The 19,332-nt window shown below is 54.7% G+C and overlaps 1 protein-coding gene across 1 annotated transcript; it reads left to right on the forward strand.

Annotated features, from left to right (window-relative positions):
• The first annotated feature begins 844 nt into the window (after window positions 1-844).
• Window positions 845-18,327, forward strand: SPG7 (SPG7 matrix AAA peptidase subunit, paraplegin). Its single transcript, XM_087701733.1, has 17 exons — window positions 845-1,075; window positions 1,162-1,240; window positions 2,880-3,011; window positions 5,277-5,518; window positions 6,139-6,278; window positions 7,523-7,625; window positions 8,825-8,950; window positions 9,277-9,439; window positions 9,867-10,040; window positions 11,376-11,500; window positions 12,388-12,490; window positions 13,975-14,085; window positions 15,160-15,275; window positions 15,947-16,103; window positions 16,254-16,420; window positions 16,670-16,747; window positions 17,668-18,327. Exons 1-17 carry the CDS (start codon window positions 914-916, stop codon window positions 17,875-17,877), a joined length of 2,388 nt encoding a protein of 795 aa, XP_087557859.1. The 5' UTR covers window positions 845-913; the 3' UTR covers window positions 17,878-18,327.
• Window positions 18,328-19,332: the final 1,005 nt, after the last annotated feature.

Genomic DNA, 19,332 nt, shown 5'->3' on the forward strand with positions numbered 1-19,332 from the left:
CAACTTGACTCCCGGGCCTTTTTATGAAGGGAAGGAACCCACAGGACTTAAAGGTGTGTGCAAATTCAGAGTCTCTGAATTACCGGCGAGCATCCTTTTAATAACCCTGGTGTGTCCACATGCAAAGCACCACACCCACTTCTGGAACCAGAATAAATACACTTTTGGCCACGGTGCTGAAATTTCCCACTTCCCTATTTGATTCTGCTGTCTGTGATGCTATCCTCTCTCTTGGCATGTCCTAATTCCTCTTCACCAGCGAGTTGTTTCCGGGACTTCTATTGCAGTGTTTCTCAACCTTGGCCACTTGAAGATGTCCGGACTTCAACTCCCAGAATTCCCCAGCCAGCATTCGCTGGCTGGGGAATTCTGGGAGTTGAAGTCCGGACATCTTCAAGTGGCCAAGGTTGAGAAACACTGTTCTATTGTGATGCTTCCAGTTCTGCAACCAGGCCTGCCCAAACTCTACAACCCAACGGGTGCAGCGCCCTTGGGCTGGCTTCCACCCGCGCTGGGGGCCTCCGGGGCCTCCTTTCCCCACCATTCGCTGGGCCCTCCGCGCCATGGACGGCGGGGGTGGGGATGCCCGTCTTGTCCTTCCATCACCCGGCAGCTCCAGGCCTGGAAAGGAAAGCGAAGCGTTGCCCCCGAGGGCCGCCCCTGCCGCCTGGTCTCAACCCCGGTTGCAGGCCCAGAGGGCGGGGTGGCGGGGGCTGCGGCACCACAAGACCCATGGTGCCCGGCCAGCCCCTTCGCCCCCCCCCCCCACCGGTGCCGCCACCCTCTCTCTCCCCCCCCCCGCTAGGTGGCAGCACGGGGTCTCCCTGCAGGGCGGCGGCGGCCATCTTGAGGCCGGGCTGCCCGCTTCCTAGATGGCCGCCGCCTTCCCGTCGCGCGGCCTGCCTGCCCGGGGATGACGGGCGCCGCCTCGCTGCTGCTGCTGCTGCTCCGGCGCGGGGGCCGCGGCGGCCTCCTCCTCCGGCCACAGGCTCCTCTGCCGGGCGGCCCCCAGGGGGCTCTGGCGCGCCGCTGGAGCCGGGCCCCCGCGGAGCAGAGGCCAAGCGGCGACCTTCAGGTGAGCGGGCGGCAGGGCCCGAGCCAGGCGGAGGGAGGGGGGGCGTTGCACGGGGGGCTCCGCTCACGCCGCGTTCTGCCTTCCAGCCGCGGCTGCCCGGCCCGCTCTCCAGGGGCTGCTGGGCCCGGCCTGCCTGGACCCCCGCCCGGCTGCGGAGGCTGTTGGGTGAGTAGGAAGCGTCGCCCCCTCCCTCCCTCACCCACCCCCGCAGAGGCTGCAGGCGACCCCAGCAACGTCTCCCAGAGTAAACCGAATGGGCGAAAAGGAGGAAGGGGCTGTGGGGCCAGACCCACTCAAGCAGTGTTTCTCAACCTTGGCGACTTTAAGTCCTGTGGACTTCAACTCCCAGAATCCCCCAGCCAGCGCAGCTGGCTGGGGGATTCTGGGAGTTGAAGTCCACAGGACTTAAAAGTCGCCAAGGTTGAGAAACACTGTCCGGGGCTCAAGAGAGGGAAGTGGGTCCCTTATGTTCCAGCCTGGGCGGTTGCTGGTCGTTTCCATCCCCTCCTAGCCACACTTTGCTCCGATCCCAGCAAGACTTTCTCTCCCCAGCCCTGCCAAGAGAGGAGGAGGAGGAGGGAGGGGGTCTGGGCAGTGCCCCCAGATGCCCTTTGGGGCCTTCCCTGCCGAGGAGCCTGAGAAAGATGCTTCGGAGGACCCCCCCCCCATCTTTCCCCCAGAGTTAGAAAGGGATACGGAATGAGGATATAGAGGGGGAAACAGGCATGGTTAACTTTCACTTACATGTTTTTAGATAGCAATAGCAGTTAGACTTAGCTACCGCTTCATGGGGCTTTCAGCCCTCTCTAAGCGGTTTACAGAGTCAGCATATTGCCCCCAACAATCCGGGTCCTCATTTTACCCACCTCGGAAGGATGGAAGGCTGAGTCAACCCTGAGCCAGTGAGATTTGAACAGCCGAACTGCTGTCAGCTGAAGTGGCCTGCATTACTGCACTCTAACCACTGCGCCACCTCGGCTCTTAGATAGATAGATAGATAGATAGATGGATGGATGGATGGATGGATGGATGGATGGATGGATGGATGGATGGATGGACGGACGGACGGACGGACGGACGGACGGACGGACGGACGATAGATAATAGGAATAGCAATAGCAATAGCAGTTAGACTTATATACTGCTTCATAGGGCTTTCAGCCCTCTCTAAGCGGTTTACAGAGTCAGCATATTGCCCCCACAGTCTGGGTCCTCATTTCACCCACCTCGGAAGGATGGAAGGCTGAGTCAACCTTGAGCCGGTGAGATTAGAACCGCTGAACTGCAGATAGCAGTCAGCTGAAGTGGCCTGCACTAAAGGAGGCTGGTCAGGGAGGCCTCTGTTTCAAAAAGTGGCTTAAAATGCCCGAGCATTTCTCATGGTTTGCATCTGGCGCAACAAGATCAGCATCCTGGCCCAGTTGGGGCCCCTGGAGCAAAGGAGCCCTTCCCTCCCCCTCCCCTCAGTGTCATGTCCTATCCAAGTGGTCCTTGAAGAGGCAGCTCACACAGGATGCTTTGAAGCGGTTCTGGGAGAGGAGGAACCCCCTGCCCTTTCTCCTGAAGCCTGCTTGATGGCGGGCCTGCCTTTCTTCCCTTTGGCTGCCTCCGTGTCCCTCTGGAATGGTTCCCACGCGGCGATGGCTGAAAGGGCCACCTGGCAGAGCTGCAGCTTCTGTCTCCCCTCTGGGGTGCTGAAGGTTAAGCCAAACCCGGTTCCTTCCTTTGAAACTGAGGACTCTCTGCTTCTTTGGAATGGCGGCTGAGCGATTCTGCACTCCTGGCTCTTCTTTGTGCCAAACAGATCAGAGGTTCCTGGCCTTGACTGCAGGCTTCCTTACTGGTGGCGCCTGCTGCTATTTCTCTACGTCTGGTTCTCATCGCAATGACCGAAGCGGGGGGAAGCCCAAAGGGAAAGCCCCAAAGGAAGATGAGGGTAAGTTTGGATTTATATGCAGTTTTGCTCTGACGCCCCTAACTGGTTTTTTTGGGTTTGGGTGAAGCACGTCCGTCTGTCTCCTCTTTTCTGTCAGCCTCCTTAGCCTCTCATCAGCTCAGATCTCTCTGCATCTTAAATTACTCTGAACAAGCTGGGTCTCATCAACCGTGTTGGCCCAGAAACCTTCCTGTTTTCTTGTTTGGCTTTGCTGAGCTCTCTCAGATGAACAAACCTCGAGCCTTAATATATTAAAATTAAAATGACACGTTCTTGGGTTGAAAAAAAATTTTTTAGGCTCATGGCCATTTTATGCCCCAGCTTAATTTTATAAGGAACCTACACTTTTCTCCTCAGCAGCTGGGTGTGTCTTCTTACCTGTGTATGCTTAATGCAGGTGACTCTGTAAGGACTGTATCACAAATGCCGCCTAAGCCTTGCTCTGGGCAAAAGGAAAGGACACTGGATATTCCACCACAGCTGGGAATCTGGGCATCTCGTTGTCTTTAGTTTGTTCATATATCATTCTTGAAATGATATTAAAATGATATTTACTTAAAAAATCAAAGGGAAAGGATAGGTAAATGTTTCTGTTGTAAAGACGGTGCATTTATTCAGAGCCTTATTAAAATAATTTTGTTGTAGAGATTTATATGCATGTACATCTGGACAGGCCAGGCATAGGTGCTCCCATTTCTTATCTTAAACACGTTATGCCCATAGGAGGGCAAAACAGGCAAAGCCCTGCTACAAAGCCCTGGTTCCTCATTACGTCAGCCCTTTGGGGCACTTTCTCCCTTGTGAACTTGGAGCGTTACGGTCTATTTTGCCGCTTTGTTTGGGGTCCATCTGAATATCCCTCCTTCACCTGGCAAGGCGGTGCTTACAAGGGTAGAGAACTTCTGGGAAAGAGGGCAGGTTTGCTGCTCATCCTGTGCACCGTAGGGATCCTGAGACACTGGTGGTCTCCTGGCCCAAAGGAGGCCTCTTCCAGCCCCTTGAAAGGGGCCCAGGGAGCAGAGAGCTGGTCACGGTTCCTTCCATAAAAGTTTGCTTTTTAACCCTTCTTTATCACATGCAAACAATGTGATCCACGTAAAACCCTCCGTCTTCTTTTGTGAGTTTCTCTAACGGAGGGGTACTCAAACCTTTTGAACAGGGGGCCGATTCACACTGTTGGGGGACTGGGCTGGCTGGGTGGGCGTGGCTGGGTGGTCATGTGACTGGGTGGGTGTGGCAGCAATTTAGCAGTCCATTTTGCCTTTGTCCTGGCTGTCCTTGCTCAACCCAAGGAATCTGTTTACTTAAGAACCACCCCCACCCCCACCCCCAAAAGGGAAAAAGAGCGCAAACTTTCTTGCCACTTCCCCAACTTCATTACAACAGCAGCTTCAGGCTCCTCAAAATAGCCCATTAAAAAGAGAATAAAACAAACAAGAAAGTAACTCCTGATCCTATGTTTCAGATGAACTGCATATAAATAAACCAGACTGAGAACTGCTCCAATTAAGACTGCAACTAAAAAACCCCAAGATGGGCATTGAGAGACATTGGAAGCGGGCAGAAGAAAGCGAGACTCAACACACACACACACACACATAGGTGCTGCAAGGAGGCAGCCATGCTGCTCTGGCCGTTTCCAAGATAAAAAATACCTTCCTCTTGTCCCTTGGGGGCTTTGTCTGTTTTTGTCTTGAGAAGCGCTGGCTGGCTGGTACAAAGCCCCCCCCCCCTGCTGAGGAGCAAGGCTGGCATCCCGACTAGGCCAGCTCCCTAAGGTCTCCCGCGCCCCAGCCGTCGGCCTGGCCTGGCCTCTCCTGCCACCCAGCTGGCCAGCCCCGCTCTGGCCTCCCTCCATTCAGGCCGGGCAATGGCTGAAACACAATCAATAGCAATATCAATAGCAGTAGACTTATATACCGCTTCATAGGCCTTTCAGGCCTCTCTAAGCGGTTTACAGAGTCAGCATATTGCCCCCAACAATCTGGGTCCTCATTTTACCCACCTCGGAAGGATGGAAGGCTGAGTCAACCCTGAGCCGGGGAGATTTGATCTAGCAGTAGCCTGCAGTGCTGCATTTAACCACTGCGCCACCTTGGCTCCCCTTCTGCAAACCAGATGCTGGCTTTCTAGTCCCAGCTTTGTTTTCTAGGGAAGGCTGAAATGTGGAACGAAAACCGGGGTGGGGGGGGAGGCTGTGGCCCGAGGCATAATCCGCTTGTTGTAACGTTGGTCTTGATGTGCTCTTGTGTTTCCTCTCCCCAGAGGAGAAGAGGCGCCGGGAGAGGGAAGACCAGATGTACCGCGAGCGGCTGAAGGTCCTCTTCTTCATCGCCATCATCATGAGCCTGCTCAACTCACTGACCACCAGCGCGGGAAGCATCTCCTGGAACGACTTCGTCAATGAGCTGCTGGCCAAGGGGGAGGTGCAGAGCGTCCAGGTGGTGCCGGAGAGCGAAATCGTGGAGATCCACTTGCACCCGGGAGCCGTTGTCTTTGGGTGGCCCGTGAGTGTCCTTTTCGGGGCCTTCGTGCGTTGGGAAGTGCTGTGGTGGGATCCTCGGCTTTCGAACCAGGAGACGGAATTCTTTCAGGTTTTTCTGAATGATTTCAGTCAATGAAAGTGATAAATAAAGGAAATCAATGGCTTATGTGTGTTCCTTGATGATTTGAAGGGCTTCCTAGATCAGTGTTTCTCAACCTTGGCAACTTGAAGATGACTGGACTTCAACTCCCAGAATGCTGGCTGGGGAATTCTGGGAGTTGAAGTCCAGACATCTTCAAGCTGCCAAGGTTGAGAAACACTGTCCTAGATAGAACACAGCTAAAGCATTTGGCCAGAGTCTTAGGCTAAAACTTTGGACTGATTTGAAACTGATTTCTAGTTCAGGAGTTAACCGGTGGGAAAATGAAAATATAAATAGTTTTGGCCCAAGATTTCAAGGGGGCTTGGATGTTGACAGGCTGGGAGGCCAAGTAGGTGAAGAAGCCGTTTTTGCCTTGCTGGGGATATTTTCTTCCTCTGCAGAATGGCCTCTCCATGAGCACCTGGGCCAAGGCTGCCTCTGTGTTCCCTTCTCGAAGGCTCACCTGGCTGGGACTTCTCCGCCCCTTTTGTCTCCTACAGAAGCTGAGCCTGACCTACGTGATGAAGGTGGCAAACATCGACAAGTTCGAGGAGAAATTGCGAGCGGCCGAGGAGGAGCTGAACATCGACCTGAGCGACCGGATCCCCGTCTCTTACAGGCGCAGCAGCTTCTTTGGAAAGTACGGAGGGAGGGAGGGAGGGCTTGACTTGCCTCCCCCCCCCCCCCTGGCAGCCTCTCTTGTCCACCTGTCTCCCTTCCTGACAGTTGTTGGTCTGCACTCTGATCTTGGGGCGCACTGTGGCCAGATGTAGTGCTGAGCACTATTGTCCTATCCTGAAGATGAGGTGTAGGGTAGATTCTGCCATGGAGTGGCCTGAGTTGTCCGGCCCAGAATGCAGGACCCATAGGGACTGCAGATGCCAGGACCAGGGCCCGGCCTAAGGCCTCTGGGCAAAGGAGTTCCTTGGGGAAAGGCCGGCCGCCTGGGAGTGCCGTGATGGTCCCTTCCTGGCAGCAAACTCTGCCTCTTGGCCGGGACCCCAGAGTCTCCTACGGAATGCCACTCGGTTGCAGTGGGCTGGCATAGATTCCCCTTCGAGTCTTCCCCCAAACTGAAGCTGCATGGATTTAGATTTAGATTTTATTTGGTTTGTATGTCGCCCTATTCCTGAGAGACTCAGGGTGGCTAACAATAAAAAGGGGAGGGGATACAAAAATAAAATAAAAAACAACAATTTAAAATTCAACAAGTCGTAACCTCGAATGGGGCTGGATAGTTCAACAGCCCCAGGCCTGCCGGAACAGCCAGGTCTTAGTTGTTTTGCGCAAGGCCGGAAGAGTAGTGTGGGTCCAGATCTCCACGGGGAGTTCGTTCCAGAGGGCCGGAGCAGCCACAGAGAAGGCCCTCCCCCGGGGGGGTCGCCAGCCGACATTGGCCGGCAGATGGGATCCGGAGGAGGCCTAGTCTGTGGGTTCTAATAGGTCTCTGGGAGGTAAGTGGCAGGAGGCGGTCTTTCAAGTACCCAGGTCCGATGCCATGTAGGGCTTTAAAAGTAACGACTAGCACCTTGAAGTGAGTCCGGAGACCAATGGGCAGCCAGTGCAGCTCGCGGAGGATCGGTGTTACGTGGGTGAACCGAGGTGCACCCACGATCGCTCGCGCGGCTGCATTCTGGACAAGCTGAAGTCTTCGAACGCTCTTCAAGGGCTGCCCCATGTAGAGTGCGTTACAGTAGTCCAGTTGGCACCTGCTTCTCCTCCTTTGGGACAGTTAAGTGAGCCAAAGGATTTACCACAACCCCCAGGCTCCCTGCGGTGTTTATTCTGTCGTTTGAGAAATCCAGTTTCCTGCTGTGCTTTTGGCTCCCCCAAATCTGCCTCCGGATGCCAAGTCCTGACCCTCTTGTGCTCCTGTCTCGGCAGTGCCCTCTACACCTTGGGGATGACTGTGGTGAGCGTTGGCATTCTGTGGTACATTTTCCGGCTGGCTGGCCTATCGGGAAGGGAAGGCGCCTTCAGTGCCTTTGTAAGTAGCCTCACCATGGGGTGGGGGGGTTGACATCCTCCAGATGGGGGTGGTCAGAGACTGGGCAGCCTGGGGCTCCTCTGTCTCCCTCTATCGCGGTTGCCATTGCTGGGGTTGCCTGCTGTCCAGCCTCCTATACAGGGGTGTGTACGAAAAGGGAGTCCCCTTTTCCTCTCGGGTGGGAAGGCTGAGCTCCAGGGACTGCCGGGGCCATCGCCCTGCCTGGAACAACTCTGCAGGCCTCTGTCAGCACAGGGCGCCATTTATTTGTCAGTCCAGGTGGGCATCAGCTGCTCTGGTCTTCGTGCTGCCAGCAGAGCGTTCCCTGCAACAGTTCTCAGCCATCCCTCTTGCTGCCGCTTTAGCTGTTAGCAGCCCCCTTTCCCCCCTTGCCAGGGGTCAGGTGCCTCCTGATCTGTGCCAGGCAGACCCCCACCCCTTTGGCTGAGGAAAAACTGCTGGTCTTTGCCCGGCTGGGGCAGCACTCGGAACTGAGCCTTTCCCAGCTCTCTGCCCCTCCAAGGATGTGGGGACTGTGCCCCCAACCCAGCACATCCAAGAATGTGGCAGGTGGCCCCTAAAGCCTCCGAGGGGAGTGGAGAACTCTTTCCGAAGTCTCTGCTGGCTCCCCTTCCTCTCGGGGTTAGGGTTAGGGTTCTTCCCTCTCACGCTGTCAGAGCCCGTCTGGGAGCAGGGCTAAAAGATTAGCTCAGCAGAGAAGGATCACCTGCTGGGCTGCAGTTCAGGTCAATAGTGGTTTTGTCCGTCACACCAGCTCAGAGGAGGCCAGAATGCGATGCCGGCTGTTTTCAGGGCTGCCCCCCAGTCATCAGACCCTCTGAGAGGAGGCACTTCTGGAGTCTGGGGGCTGAAGTTCAAGAAGCCCCCATCAGCCCTTCCACCTGGACGGGAGAGAGGCACCTCTGTGCTTGACCAGGAGCACGTGCTCAGCTGAAGGAGGGTTGCTGTGGGCAGAGGGTCCTCCCCCCTCCCCCGCTCCCTGCTATCCGCTTGGAGGGCAGCAGCCAGCACAGCCCCACCGTGGGATGGAAAGCAGGAAGTAGCCCCACCTGGGCCCTGTCCGGGGGGGGGGGGGGGGAGGCCGGGTGTGTGCCTCTTGCTAGGAGTATCCGAACTCCCCTCCGAGCGCCACAACCCACAGGGTCTAGGAGCTTGCTTTTTCTCCCCCTCCTTGGCAGAACCAGCTGAAAAGGGCTCGCTTCACAATCGTGGACGGCAAATCTGGGAAGGGCATCAGTTTCAAGGACGTGGCAGGCCTGCACGAGGCCAAGATGGAAGTCAAGGAGTTTGTGGATTACCTGAAGGTAAAAGACGCGGCCTGCCTGGGGAAGCAGGAAGGCCGAGGAGAGGGGACGGTTGGGGAAGCTTCCTCTGCTCATCCCGAGAGGCTTTCGGGCGAGAGAGGCTGCAGAATCCCTCCGGCCTCCTGGGGCCCCTGTGGGAAAGAGAAGGGCGTTCTCTACTCCAGTGTTTTTCAACCTTGGCGACTTTAAGTCCTGTGGACTTCAACTCCCAGAATCCCCCAGCCAGCACAGCTGGCTGGGGAATTCTGGGAGTTGAAGTCCACAAGACTTAAAGTCGCCAAGGTTGAAAAACACTGCTCTACTCCACCCCTTCCTTTCGCTTCCAGAGTCCGGAGCGTTTCCTCCAGCTGGGAGCCAAAGTGCCCCGAGGGGCCCTCTTGCTCGGGCCACCCGGCTGCGGCAAGACCTTGTTGGCCAAAGCGGTGGCTACGGAAGCCCAAGTGCCATTCCTGGCGATAGCTGGCTCCGAATTTGTGGAGGTGATTGGCGGTGAGTCCTCTTTCTCGCCCACGGAGCCTCCCGGGGAAGGAGATGATTTCCAGAGGCCTGGAACCAGTGGCCTCATCAGGAGGCTGGTGGCGACGGCCATCATCTGCTGCTTCCTACCCCCTGGCCCCCCACCGTTTCTGACCCTAGAAAGCTTCTGCTGGAGCCCCAGGTTCCTTGGAAGGATTGGGGGGCTCTCGGGGGGGGCTTCTGGAGCCCAGAACAAGCACCGGGGCTTTGACTACGGGGTGCCCTTTGCCGGCTCCAGGCAGAGAACCCGTCTGGCTAGAAACTGGCCCAGCAGTGGGTTTGTTGGGCTGAGAGCTGCGAGGATCCCAGCCAGTAGGAGCAGAAACTCTTGGGGTCCCAGCCTCCCTCCCTTTAGACGGTGCCTTGGTTCAGAGCTCCCTGCCCCTTTGCCCTTCTGCAGGCCTTGGCGCTGCCCGGGTGCGGAGCCTCTTCAAGGAAGCCCGGGCTTGTGCCCCGTGCATCGTTTACATAGATGAAATCGACGCGGTTGGGAAAAGGCGTTCGACAAACATGTCCGGCTTCTCCAACACCGAAGAGGAGCAGACCCTGAACCAGCTGCTGGTAGAAATGGACGGTCAGTTTCTCACGGCAAAGGGTTTGGTTTTGAAGCCTGGGGCCTTTTCCTCCCACCCCGCACCCCAAAAGGAAATTCGCCTCCCCATGTTGGGCATTTCCCCTCCAGCATGCCTCCTCTGCCCCCCTCCCCACTCCTTTGTATTTGTATTTTATTATTTGTATGCCGCCCTTCTCCGGGAGGACTCAGGGCGGCGAACATTTCAAGGGGGAAAAAGGGGGAACATAAAAAGACAAAATACAAATAATAAAAGTGGACAACAGTCGCACAACCACACAAGTCGAGAGGGGAGGGAACTCATAACCCCCAGGCCTGCCGGCAAAGCCAGGTTTTGACGGCTTTTCGGAAGGCCTGGAGAGAGGTGAGGGTCCGAATCCCTGCAGGGATTCCCAAGCGGCTTTCTCAAGCGGCTGCCTCTTTCCTTAGATCTGGGGGGCTCTGGGCTCGCCTTCATTGTCAGCTCTGCCGTTTCCCTCTGCTGCCTCTGGTGGGTTTCTCCTTGCTGGTCAGGAGGGAAGGGGAGCATCAGTGCTGCCGGCCCAAGTTGACGTCTCCTCCAGGGAAGCAGAGCGATTCAAGGCGTTCCTTCAGCTCTGATCCTCTTCCTCCGGTGCTGCACCAGAAGAGTCGCCCTGCTCTGGCTCCTTCCAGCCGTCTTTTTAAAGTCCCTTTGGGGACGGGAGGCAGGTGGAAGTGCTGGGAAGATGGCCGGCCTTCTCTCCAGCTGGAGGCTGAGAACCAGGGAGGCCTCCTCCACAGCAGCAGCCTTGCATGAATTAAAGGCCCAGCCTTATGCGCGTCAGAAGTGGCAGAGCCAGCCACTGCCTGCCTGGCCTTCTAGATTGATGGGGCTGCATTTCAGGGCTTATAGAGTTGTAAGCAAAAGTGAATCTCTGCTGAGACCGGTTGAAGATGATTGGATTTATTATTACATTTATATGCCGCCCTTTTCCCCGAAGGGGACTCAGATGAGTCACGCTCAGCTCTTGGCATCTGAATGCTGAGGCAATTCCCTCGTTCCCTGCTCTGAATATGTTTGGCTGACTTCGTCCCTGAAACCTCTGTGGGTTCTTCTGCTTTAATATCTGCGCCTTGCTTGGAAACGCTGTTAGTGCCCTTCGTAAGAGAGCCCGAGCAGTCAGACAGCCAAGCTTTATTATTTATTGTTACACAATAAATGTTTATGAGCACCTCCTTCCTGAAACTTCCTCCCTCCTCTTGGTCCAGCATCCAGACTGGATTGCCCCTGGATGGCTGCTGTGCCCATGGCACAGAGAGGGCATCTCTGGCATCTCTGCCCATCGTCTCTGAGCTTCTGCCGTTTCTCTTCTGCAGGCATGGGGACCACGGACCACGTCATCGTGCTGGCGTCCACCAACCGAGCTGATATCCTGGACAACGCCCTCATGAGACCCGGGAGGCTGGACCGCCACATTTTTATCGATCTGCCCACTCTGCAGGTATCCCAGTGGAAGTGGAGGAGGAAGGGGCCCCTCTGGATCCCTGAGCCAAAAGCCCCCGACTCTGTCCAGCCACTCACCTGCTTGGACGGCCCACTTTCCTTCTGGCGCTTATTCACTCTGAGCCGTGGGACCCAGGTGTTTGTTTAAAGCCAGGAGCCTGAACCGTTTGTTGCTCCTGTCCTTCTGGCTGAGGAAGATGGGTCCACAAAGGGAGCCTTCCTTGCTCTTTCCCAGAACCAGCCGGAGAAAAGGGGGGCAGGGCCCCTCCTGCGCTTCTCTCTCTCTCGGGCTCCCCTCATCCAAGGAGAGCAGGAGCTCCTTCCCCCTCTCCTGGCCCAGCTGCCCTTTCTGGCTCTTCCCTCTTTTGGCCTGAAATCCCTCGGATGCCTGGTCTGGAGCTGGAGCCGCGCAGCTGCCCTGAAGGGGAAAGGAGCAGGAAATCCTGGCAGCTGAGCCCCGGGCTCTAATCAGGACTATTGTGAGCAGCCACATGAGTCACACTCTGGCACAGGGCCAACCTGACTTCCCCCCCCCCCTGCTCCCCCCATTTCCTTCCTTTCATTCACGCATCGAGGGAAGGGGGGGGCGCTTGTGAGTCTGCTACCTTGGTGCTAGCGGGGCGATGGTGAAACGGTTGGAGATGCACCGAATTCACCCAAAAGGGGAAAAGGGGGTTGGCCATCTCAGCGGGCTTTCCCCCCCTTTGCTCTCTGGCTCAGGGCCCGTTGCGCCCGAGACATCCTGCCGTGGCCCAGGCAGACGCGCTCTGCATTTAAGCCCGTCCCGGGGGCCTTTGGGGGGCACAGGCTCTGCCCTTCTTTGCCCTCCAGTTCTTGGGGGGCTCTGCTGGCTGCTCAGCAACACACCCGCTCTGCTCTTTGCAGGAGAGGAGGGAGATCTTCGAGCAACACCTGAAGGGCCTGAAGCTATCCCAGCCCAGCAGCTTCTACTCCCAGCGCTTGGCTGAACTCACCCCAGGCTTCAGCGGTATGTGGGGGGGTTACAAGCCCCAGCTTCTCCAAGCCCAGAGCTACGGGGATCTTCCCTCTTGGAAGAGAGAGCTGGGCGTCTCTCCCAGCCAAGCCCCATTCTGGGGTGGCTGCCACTTTGCTGCTCTCCGCTCTGCCTACACACACACACACACACCCAACTCAGAACAGATGTTCCTCCGCTTGCCCAGTCTCATCAGAGCCACCCCAGGCCACGCCAGCCTGGTTCTCCCGGCTCCCCCGCCCCCCTCCCTTTTTCCTGGGAGCACCCTGTGGTTGGGCCCAATTAACTCCTTGCTGCCCAGATGTGGAGCACCTCTGTGTGGGCAGCCAGGCCTGCGGTTTGAATCCTGCTTAGGCAGCACAATCTCCCTGCTTGAAAGGCCTGCTTCTCATTTGCAGAAACCTCCTCCCAACCCACCTCCAGGTTCCCACTGCCGAGGGCTTGCTTCCCTTTTCCTTTGGCAGAACCTCTTATTTTCCCAGTTTTTAGCATTTAAATAAAATGCCACGGTTGGTTTTTTTTAAAAAGGCATTTAGAGGAAAATGCCAGGATGCTGGTAATGAATGAGGTTCAAGGAGAGAGGGAAGAGAGACACCTTCCAAGGCAGAGGGGGGGGGGTGCAGGGGGTGCTAGCCGTAAAGAGCCTGTGAAATCCCTCAGCTGCAGAGACCCTTCCCCAGGATGGGGAGACCCCGATCCAAATTCCACTTGCCTTTAACTGGGCACCAGCCTTTTAAGAGCCGAGGTGGAGCAGTGGTTAAATGCAGCACTGCAGGCCACTTCAGCTCACTGCAGTTCTGCAGTTCGGCTGTTCAAATCTCACCGGCTCAGGGTTGACTCAGCCTTCCATCCTTCCGAGGTGGGTGAAATGAGGACCCGGATTGTTGTTGGGGGCGATATGCTGACTCTGTAAACCGCTTAGACAGGGCTGAAAGCCCTAGGAAGCGGTATATAAGTCGAACTGGTATATTCAAGGGAAACCAAACACTTTCCCAAAGGCGCATTCTGGTAAGTGCAAGGATTTGCCAAACTCCTTGTCATCCTCTCATCGTAAGGTATTAGTTAGGAATTAGCGAATGCTGGCTGAGGAATTCTGGGAGTTGAAGTCCGGACATCTTCAAGTGGCCAAGGTTGAGAAACACTGAGCTAAAGGAATGAAGGATGCTGAGACTTAGTGCCTTGGATGACCAGGCAAAGGGGGCTGCCCCCCATCCCAACTCAAGGGGCGGACTGGCTGCCTGGCACTGCCTTCCAGGCTGAGTTGGCAAGTGAGGAGCAGAGGTGACGCTTTGCTTTCTCTCCCTCGCTGGTGTCCCTGCTGGCCCTTGGACCCTTTTCTCACCCTGGGCTCTGCTGGGCGATTGGGGGGGGGGTGCTGGCCCCACTGAGGGTCCCGTCTTGGTTCCTTAAGAGCCCCCTGCTCTCTTCCCTCCCTTCGATGCTCCAGAAGCCGGACGAGAGTCTCGTTTCCTCCACAGGAGCCGATATTGCCAACATCTGTAACGAGGCGGCTCTCCACGCTGCCAGGGAGGGATACAAGTCCATCGACACCATCAGCTTTGAGAGTGCTGTGGAGAGAGTCATCGCAGGTAAGCGTCCTGCTTTCCCTCCTGGAGCGACCGTCTTCTTCAGCCTAGATTCAGGAGGAGAGCTCGGCTAGGAGAGCCACCCACTGACCAAGCCAAGCACGCTGGGTCTCTGTTCCGGCTCAGTTAGGATCTGGCGGTGTGGAGTGATAACTGTCTCTGATCATGCTGTGCTTGGTGGACATCGTGTCCTTCCTCTGGCCTTGATGGGAGCTCCCTAAACACAAGTGGACGGAGAGAAGCTCCCAGGCTGCTGGCCGAGGTTGCGGGCTGGCATTTTGGTTCCAGTAAGGATCTCCTGATGGAAGCAGGCCCCAGTTTAGCCCCTTCTGAGTTGGGGAGCCTTCACAGTGGCTGGTCCAGATGAATCAGGCGTGCTGGAATTTGTAAGAGACGAGGGGAAGAGCGAGGCTGCTGGAGGTCTTCTGGTGGGGAGCCTCACCTGAGCAGCCAGCTCTTCGGGGACAGAAATCGTACGGTTCTAACCAGAGACCTTGTTTTTATGCTTGGGTGTTTCTTGGCTGCAAGGATACCTCGAGGTTCGAGGTTCATTTTATTTATATGCCGCCCTATTCCCTGAGGGACTCGGGGCGGCTCACAAACCCAAAGGGAGGGGAGAGGTAAACACAAAGAAACTACAACAGAAAAGGTACAGGGGAATTTAAAAGACAACCAACAGCCACACGATTCGAGAGGGGAAGGGAACTCATCGACCCCAGGCCTGCCGACACAGCCAGGTTTTAACGGCTTTTCGGAAGGCCTGGGGAGAGGTGAGGGTCCGAATCTCTGCAGGGAAGCTCGTTCCAAAGGGGAGGCAAAGTTTAATAGCAGTTAAAACTAGAAATGGCTCTGTAAGTCTCAGGTGTGAGATTGTGGACTTGTGTGGTTGCCTAACAACCCATTTGTAAGCCTTTCTTCAAGCAAGTGTTGGAATGGAATGGAATGGAATGGAAAATTTTGTTCCTTGGCCTCTTCGTGGTGCGAAATATACAAGAGGCTTTTGAGCGCTTGGCCTGGTAATGCTGGAAACACAACCTGGGAAACGGAGAGCTTCTCCCCCCTCCACCCCCTTCACAGGAGCTGCCAAGAGAAGCAAGATCCTTTCGCAGGAGGAGCGGAGAGTGGTGGCATTCCACGAATCGGGCCACGCCTTGGTGGGCTGGCTGTTGGAGCACACCGAAGCAGTGCTGAAGGTAAGCTGGCTCTCTGCTGTGACACTCGGCTGCAACGCCAGGCAGGTCAGCTGACGATTCCTCCTCCCCCTCCCCCTTTCTTTTTTAATATAAATTTTTATTTTTATTACGTAGACAACACATACACACAACAATAAAAAAAAAACATCACATACAGCATGTCGTTTGGCTACAGGTGTTTTAACATCCATATTCTCAAATAATATTTACCATCTCAGATTTTTCATCTGGTACCTCACTTTCATTGTACAGTATATGTTCAATTACAATTAGTATTATTATTTTTTCCAGTAAATCATGATTCCCTTACATTCTTGACTGTCTATTTGATAACATTATACCTTTATATAATCCCCATGTGATAGAAAAAAACTTTTTTTACCAACCATTTATATTTGTATGTCACTATTTTCAATTATGCATAATTCCACCAATCAACTATCAGGTATGCTTATGTTCGTTATTATCCTTGTACATCACACATTCAAACAGAAATCTTATTCCTTCATTTTTCAACAAAAGATTCTAAATAGTCGCTACATATATATATATATACCAATTTTCAATTATTCCCTTATTAAAATTATTTATCAACAACAAGATATCATTGTAATGTGTTCTTAACGTTATACATTATATCACCAATCCTCTATCCCCCTTTCTTGTTCCAGGTGTCCATAGCTCCCCGCACAAACGCCGCGCTGGGCTTTGCCCAGATCCTGCCCAAGGACCAATACCTCCTCACCAAGGACCAGCTCTTCGAGCGGATATGCATGGCGCTGGGGGGCAGAGTCGCGGAAGCCATCACCTTTAACAAAGTGACCACAGGTGAGGAGGGCCGGCCTTGCGCAGAAAGGAAGCTCCTTGGCCTCCCGAGGGCAGCGGGTGCCTCCCTTCGGGGGGGATTTTGAGAGCCCCTTGGCCGCCTCTGAAAACTTTCTCAGCGTTAACCTTTGTCTTCATCCTGCCTTGGTCCAGGGGCCCAAGATGACCTCCGGAAGGTCACCAGGATAGCCTACTCCATGGTGAAGCAATACGGCATGATGCCCGCCATCGGCCACCTGTCCTTCCCAGAGACGGAAAGCGGCAGTCGAGGGGTTGGAAGGCGCCCCTTCAGCCAAGGGCTCCAGCAGATAATGGACCACGTAAGCCCTCCCAGGGGGGGGGCGAGCTGCAGGGGAGGCGGGGCTGGCTGGTCTCGAGTGACAGGGCTCTTGAAGCGGGACCCCTCCCCATCGCAGCTTCCCAGGCAGGAAGGTTATAGGGCTGGCCCGATCCCTCCTAGTGGGCAGTCAGGGCCAGGACGCTGGATCCCCAGCCGCCTCTTCTCCTGGCTGGGAGCTTTGACTGAAAGGCTGTGGCCCCCATTCCTTCCACGGCTGCCTTTTTCCTAGGAAGCGAAGTTGCTGATCGCCCAGGCGTATAGGCGCACAGAGAAGCTGCTGATGGACAACCGGGACAAACTGCAGATGGTAAGGCCCAAATAGAGAGCTGGGGAGGCTGGGGAGAGTGAAAGGCCGGGAGGGGATCGGCAGTCGGTCCCTAACAAACTGCTCCCTTCTGGCTTCTCCTGGGAGGTTCAAGTGACTCTCAGAGCAAGTGTGCTATTAAAGAGAAAGAACACATTATAAAACTCCTGCTTGAAAGCTGGCAAAGAGCTCCGGGCTCTGCTAGGGTGCCCTCCCTGCAGCACCCCAAAGGCTCCCCCTTTCAGGAGGTGCAGGTGGAGCCAAGGGGCCAAGGGGCTTGGGAGACACCAGGAGAAGCTTTCTGCCCTCCCCTCTTTGAGGATGGACAAGGCTGCGCAGGCCCATGATGCCCATTCCCACCCCTTCTTCACCTTTCCTGGGCTGGCAGGGTCTGTGGTAGGGAAAGAGAGGGCGGATTCTGACCTGGGCAGTGCCAGGAACTTAAGACATGGCCAAAGGATGTGCAAAACATTTCATGCCGGTGTGACATGTCTCCGGAGCGCCTTGTTTTCCTTCCAGAACAGGCAGATCTGTGATTTGGTTCTGGAACATCTAGATGTAGTTGATGCAGAAGGAAAGGCAACTCGCGATATTCTAGATGCGCTGCATTCTCAAAAGGAAATGTGGCAGGTTTGCCACTTTTCAGAGTAATGCCTGCTCCGGGCAGCTGTTTCTGGCTCCTTAGCTGGAACGCAGAGGTCAGGGGAGAAGGGTTTTCTGCAGCCAGATTTCCTTGACCACAACTCCCCCTCCCCCAAACTTTGGAAGTGGCGAAGGGGCCGAAACCTTTCCCCAGAACATTCTGTCCCGTTTGTCAGGACCCCTGAAGGTGCGTTGCAGGGCATCGAGTCCCCCATGCCGTTTTTGACTCCTGTGGCAAACGGAGGCTTATTGATTGAAGCCTGCCAATTCTTCCTCTCCAGCTGGCAGACGCCCTCTTGGAGAAAGAAGTGATCAACTACGAGGACATCGAAGCCCTTCTCGGCCCTCCCCCACACGGGCCCAAGAAGACGATCTCTCCCCAGAGCTGGATTGAAGCCGAGAGGGACAAGCAGGACAGGGGAGAGGAAGAGCCCTCTCCCCAGCTGCCCCCCTACAAGGAGGAGCAGGAGCCTCACCTGAACTCCGTTTGAAGCCCGACCATGAAGCGAGTAGCCAGTTGGGTTCGGGGTTTTTCTTCCAAAGGTAGAAATGCTTATTTTGGCATCCTGAAACCCAGCCCAGTTTGGATGTGGGCAAGTAGGCAGGCCGAGAGCGGTGAGCAGTGCCGGAAGCGCCATCTTTGAGACCCCTTTGGTTTTGGTTCATGGGACAAAGCCAGCTCTCTGCCTGGGGTCTCCTGCTTAGCTGCCCTCACTAGAACCCTTCGCAGAGAGGCATGTTAGAGACTTCCAAAGTAGCCCCTTGCATTGCAGAGTTGAGAAAAGCAACTATTTTAATCCTGAGATGGAAGCGCCCCCTACTGGCGGGCTCCGTCACCTCCTGTGATCAGCGTCTGCCACCTGGTGGTCTGCTGAGGAACCAACACCACAATTTGTTCTGGTGGAGAACTCTGGTTAAGCCAGTGTTTCTCAACCTTAGCAACTTGAAGATGTCCGGACTTCAACTCCCAGAATTCCTCAGCCAGCGAATGCTGGCTGGGGAATTCTGGGAGTTAAAGTCCAGACATCTTCAAGTTGCCAAGGTTGAGAAACACTGGGTTAAACCACCCAGTTCCTCCCTGGTGGTGTTGGGTTATTTTCAAGGGGAACCTGACTGTATGCAACACAATTGAATGGTTCTTGGTGAGGGAGCAAAGGCAGCTGAGAATTGGGGCTCAGCAGCATCTAACATGAAGCCACAAGCTCCCTACTCTTGTCTGCAGCCTGGCAACAACATCTTCGTGAAAACCCATTTCTCAAATTTAGGAACCGCGGCATAAATGAAGTGGGATTTTAGGGTATATACAATGTATTTGCCTTTTTTTACACTGGAGGTTCTCGTGGTTGGTTTTCAACGGCTGCTGTATTTCAATAAAGATTCAGAAGGGTTGCAAATCCAAGTATTGTTGAACTTTAAAGGGGGGGGCGAGGATTAACTAGGAAAACCACATTTCCTATTCTCTGTTCTGAACAAGGTTATCCTTGGGTTTCGAATGAGAGGTACGATTATGATTTCTTTGCTTTTTCTGGACTGTTCCTCCTCTTTACACCAAAAATGGGATTATTACATTTTTGAGATCATGATTTAATGCTATATGATCCTTATCTTTTTAAACAATTGTCTGCTGCCAATGTTTACACGCAATTTAAAAGAGACAGTCAAAAAGCTAAGAAGGAAACAAAAAGACCGAAACACATCGTTTCCAGCAGCTTCCACTCTGATAAGCAGGGATTAACATCAAACAAACATTCAAGCAGAAAACAATACCCTCATGAAGAAATTGATGAAAAGGAAACCACAACCCCACCCATGCAGGGCAAACTACTGTATATAAACGGTGCAAATCCTATACCCACTGACACTGATAATGTTACCTAGTTGGGTAACTAAATGTCTGCAGGCAAACGACCAAGCTCAGAGGGCACCAAGGACCCCATGTTGTCCAA

The sequence above is a fragment of the Thamnophis sirtalis genome, unplaced genomic scaffold (assembly GCF_051295495.1).
Source record: "Thamnophis sirtalis isolate CommonGarterSnake01/CBP01778 unplaced genomic scaffold, rThaSir2_p1.2 scaffold_14, whole genome shotgun sequence".
NCBI classification, from domain to species: Eukaryota; Metazoa; Chordata; class Lepidosauria; order Squamata; family Natricidae; genus Thamnophis; species Thamnophis sirtalis.

Excerpts from the sequence above, each read along its gene's own strand:
- SPG7 (XM_087701733.1), top strand. The coding sequence starts at position 914 with ATGACGGGCGCCGCCTCGCTGCTGCTGCTGCTGCTCCGGCGCGGGGGC. Across the intron at positions 9,440-9,866 it reads ATTTGTGGAGGTGATTGGCG|GCCTTGGCGCTGCCCGGGTG; the intron begins GTGAGTCCTCTT and ends GCCCTTCTGCAG. Across the intron at positions 15,276-15,946 it reads ACACCGAAGCAGTGCTGAAG|GTGTCCATAGCTCCCCGCAC; the intron begins GTAAGCTGGCTC and ends TTCTTGTTCCAG.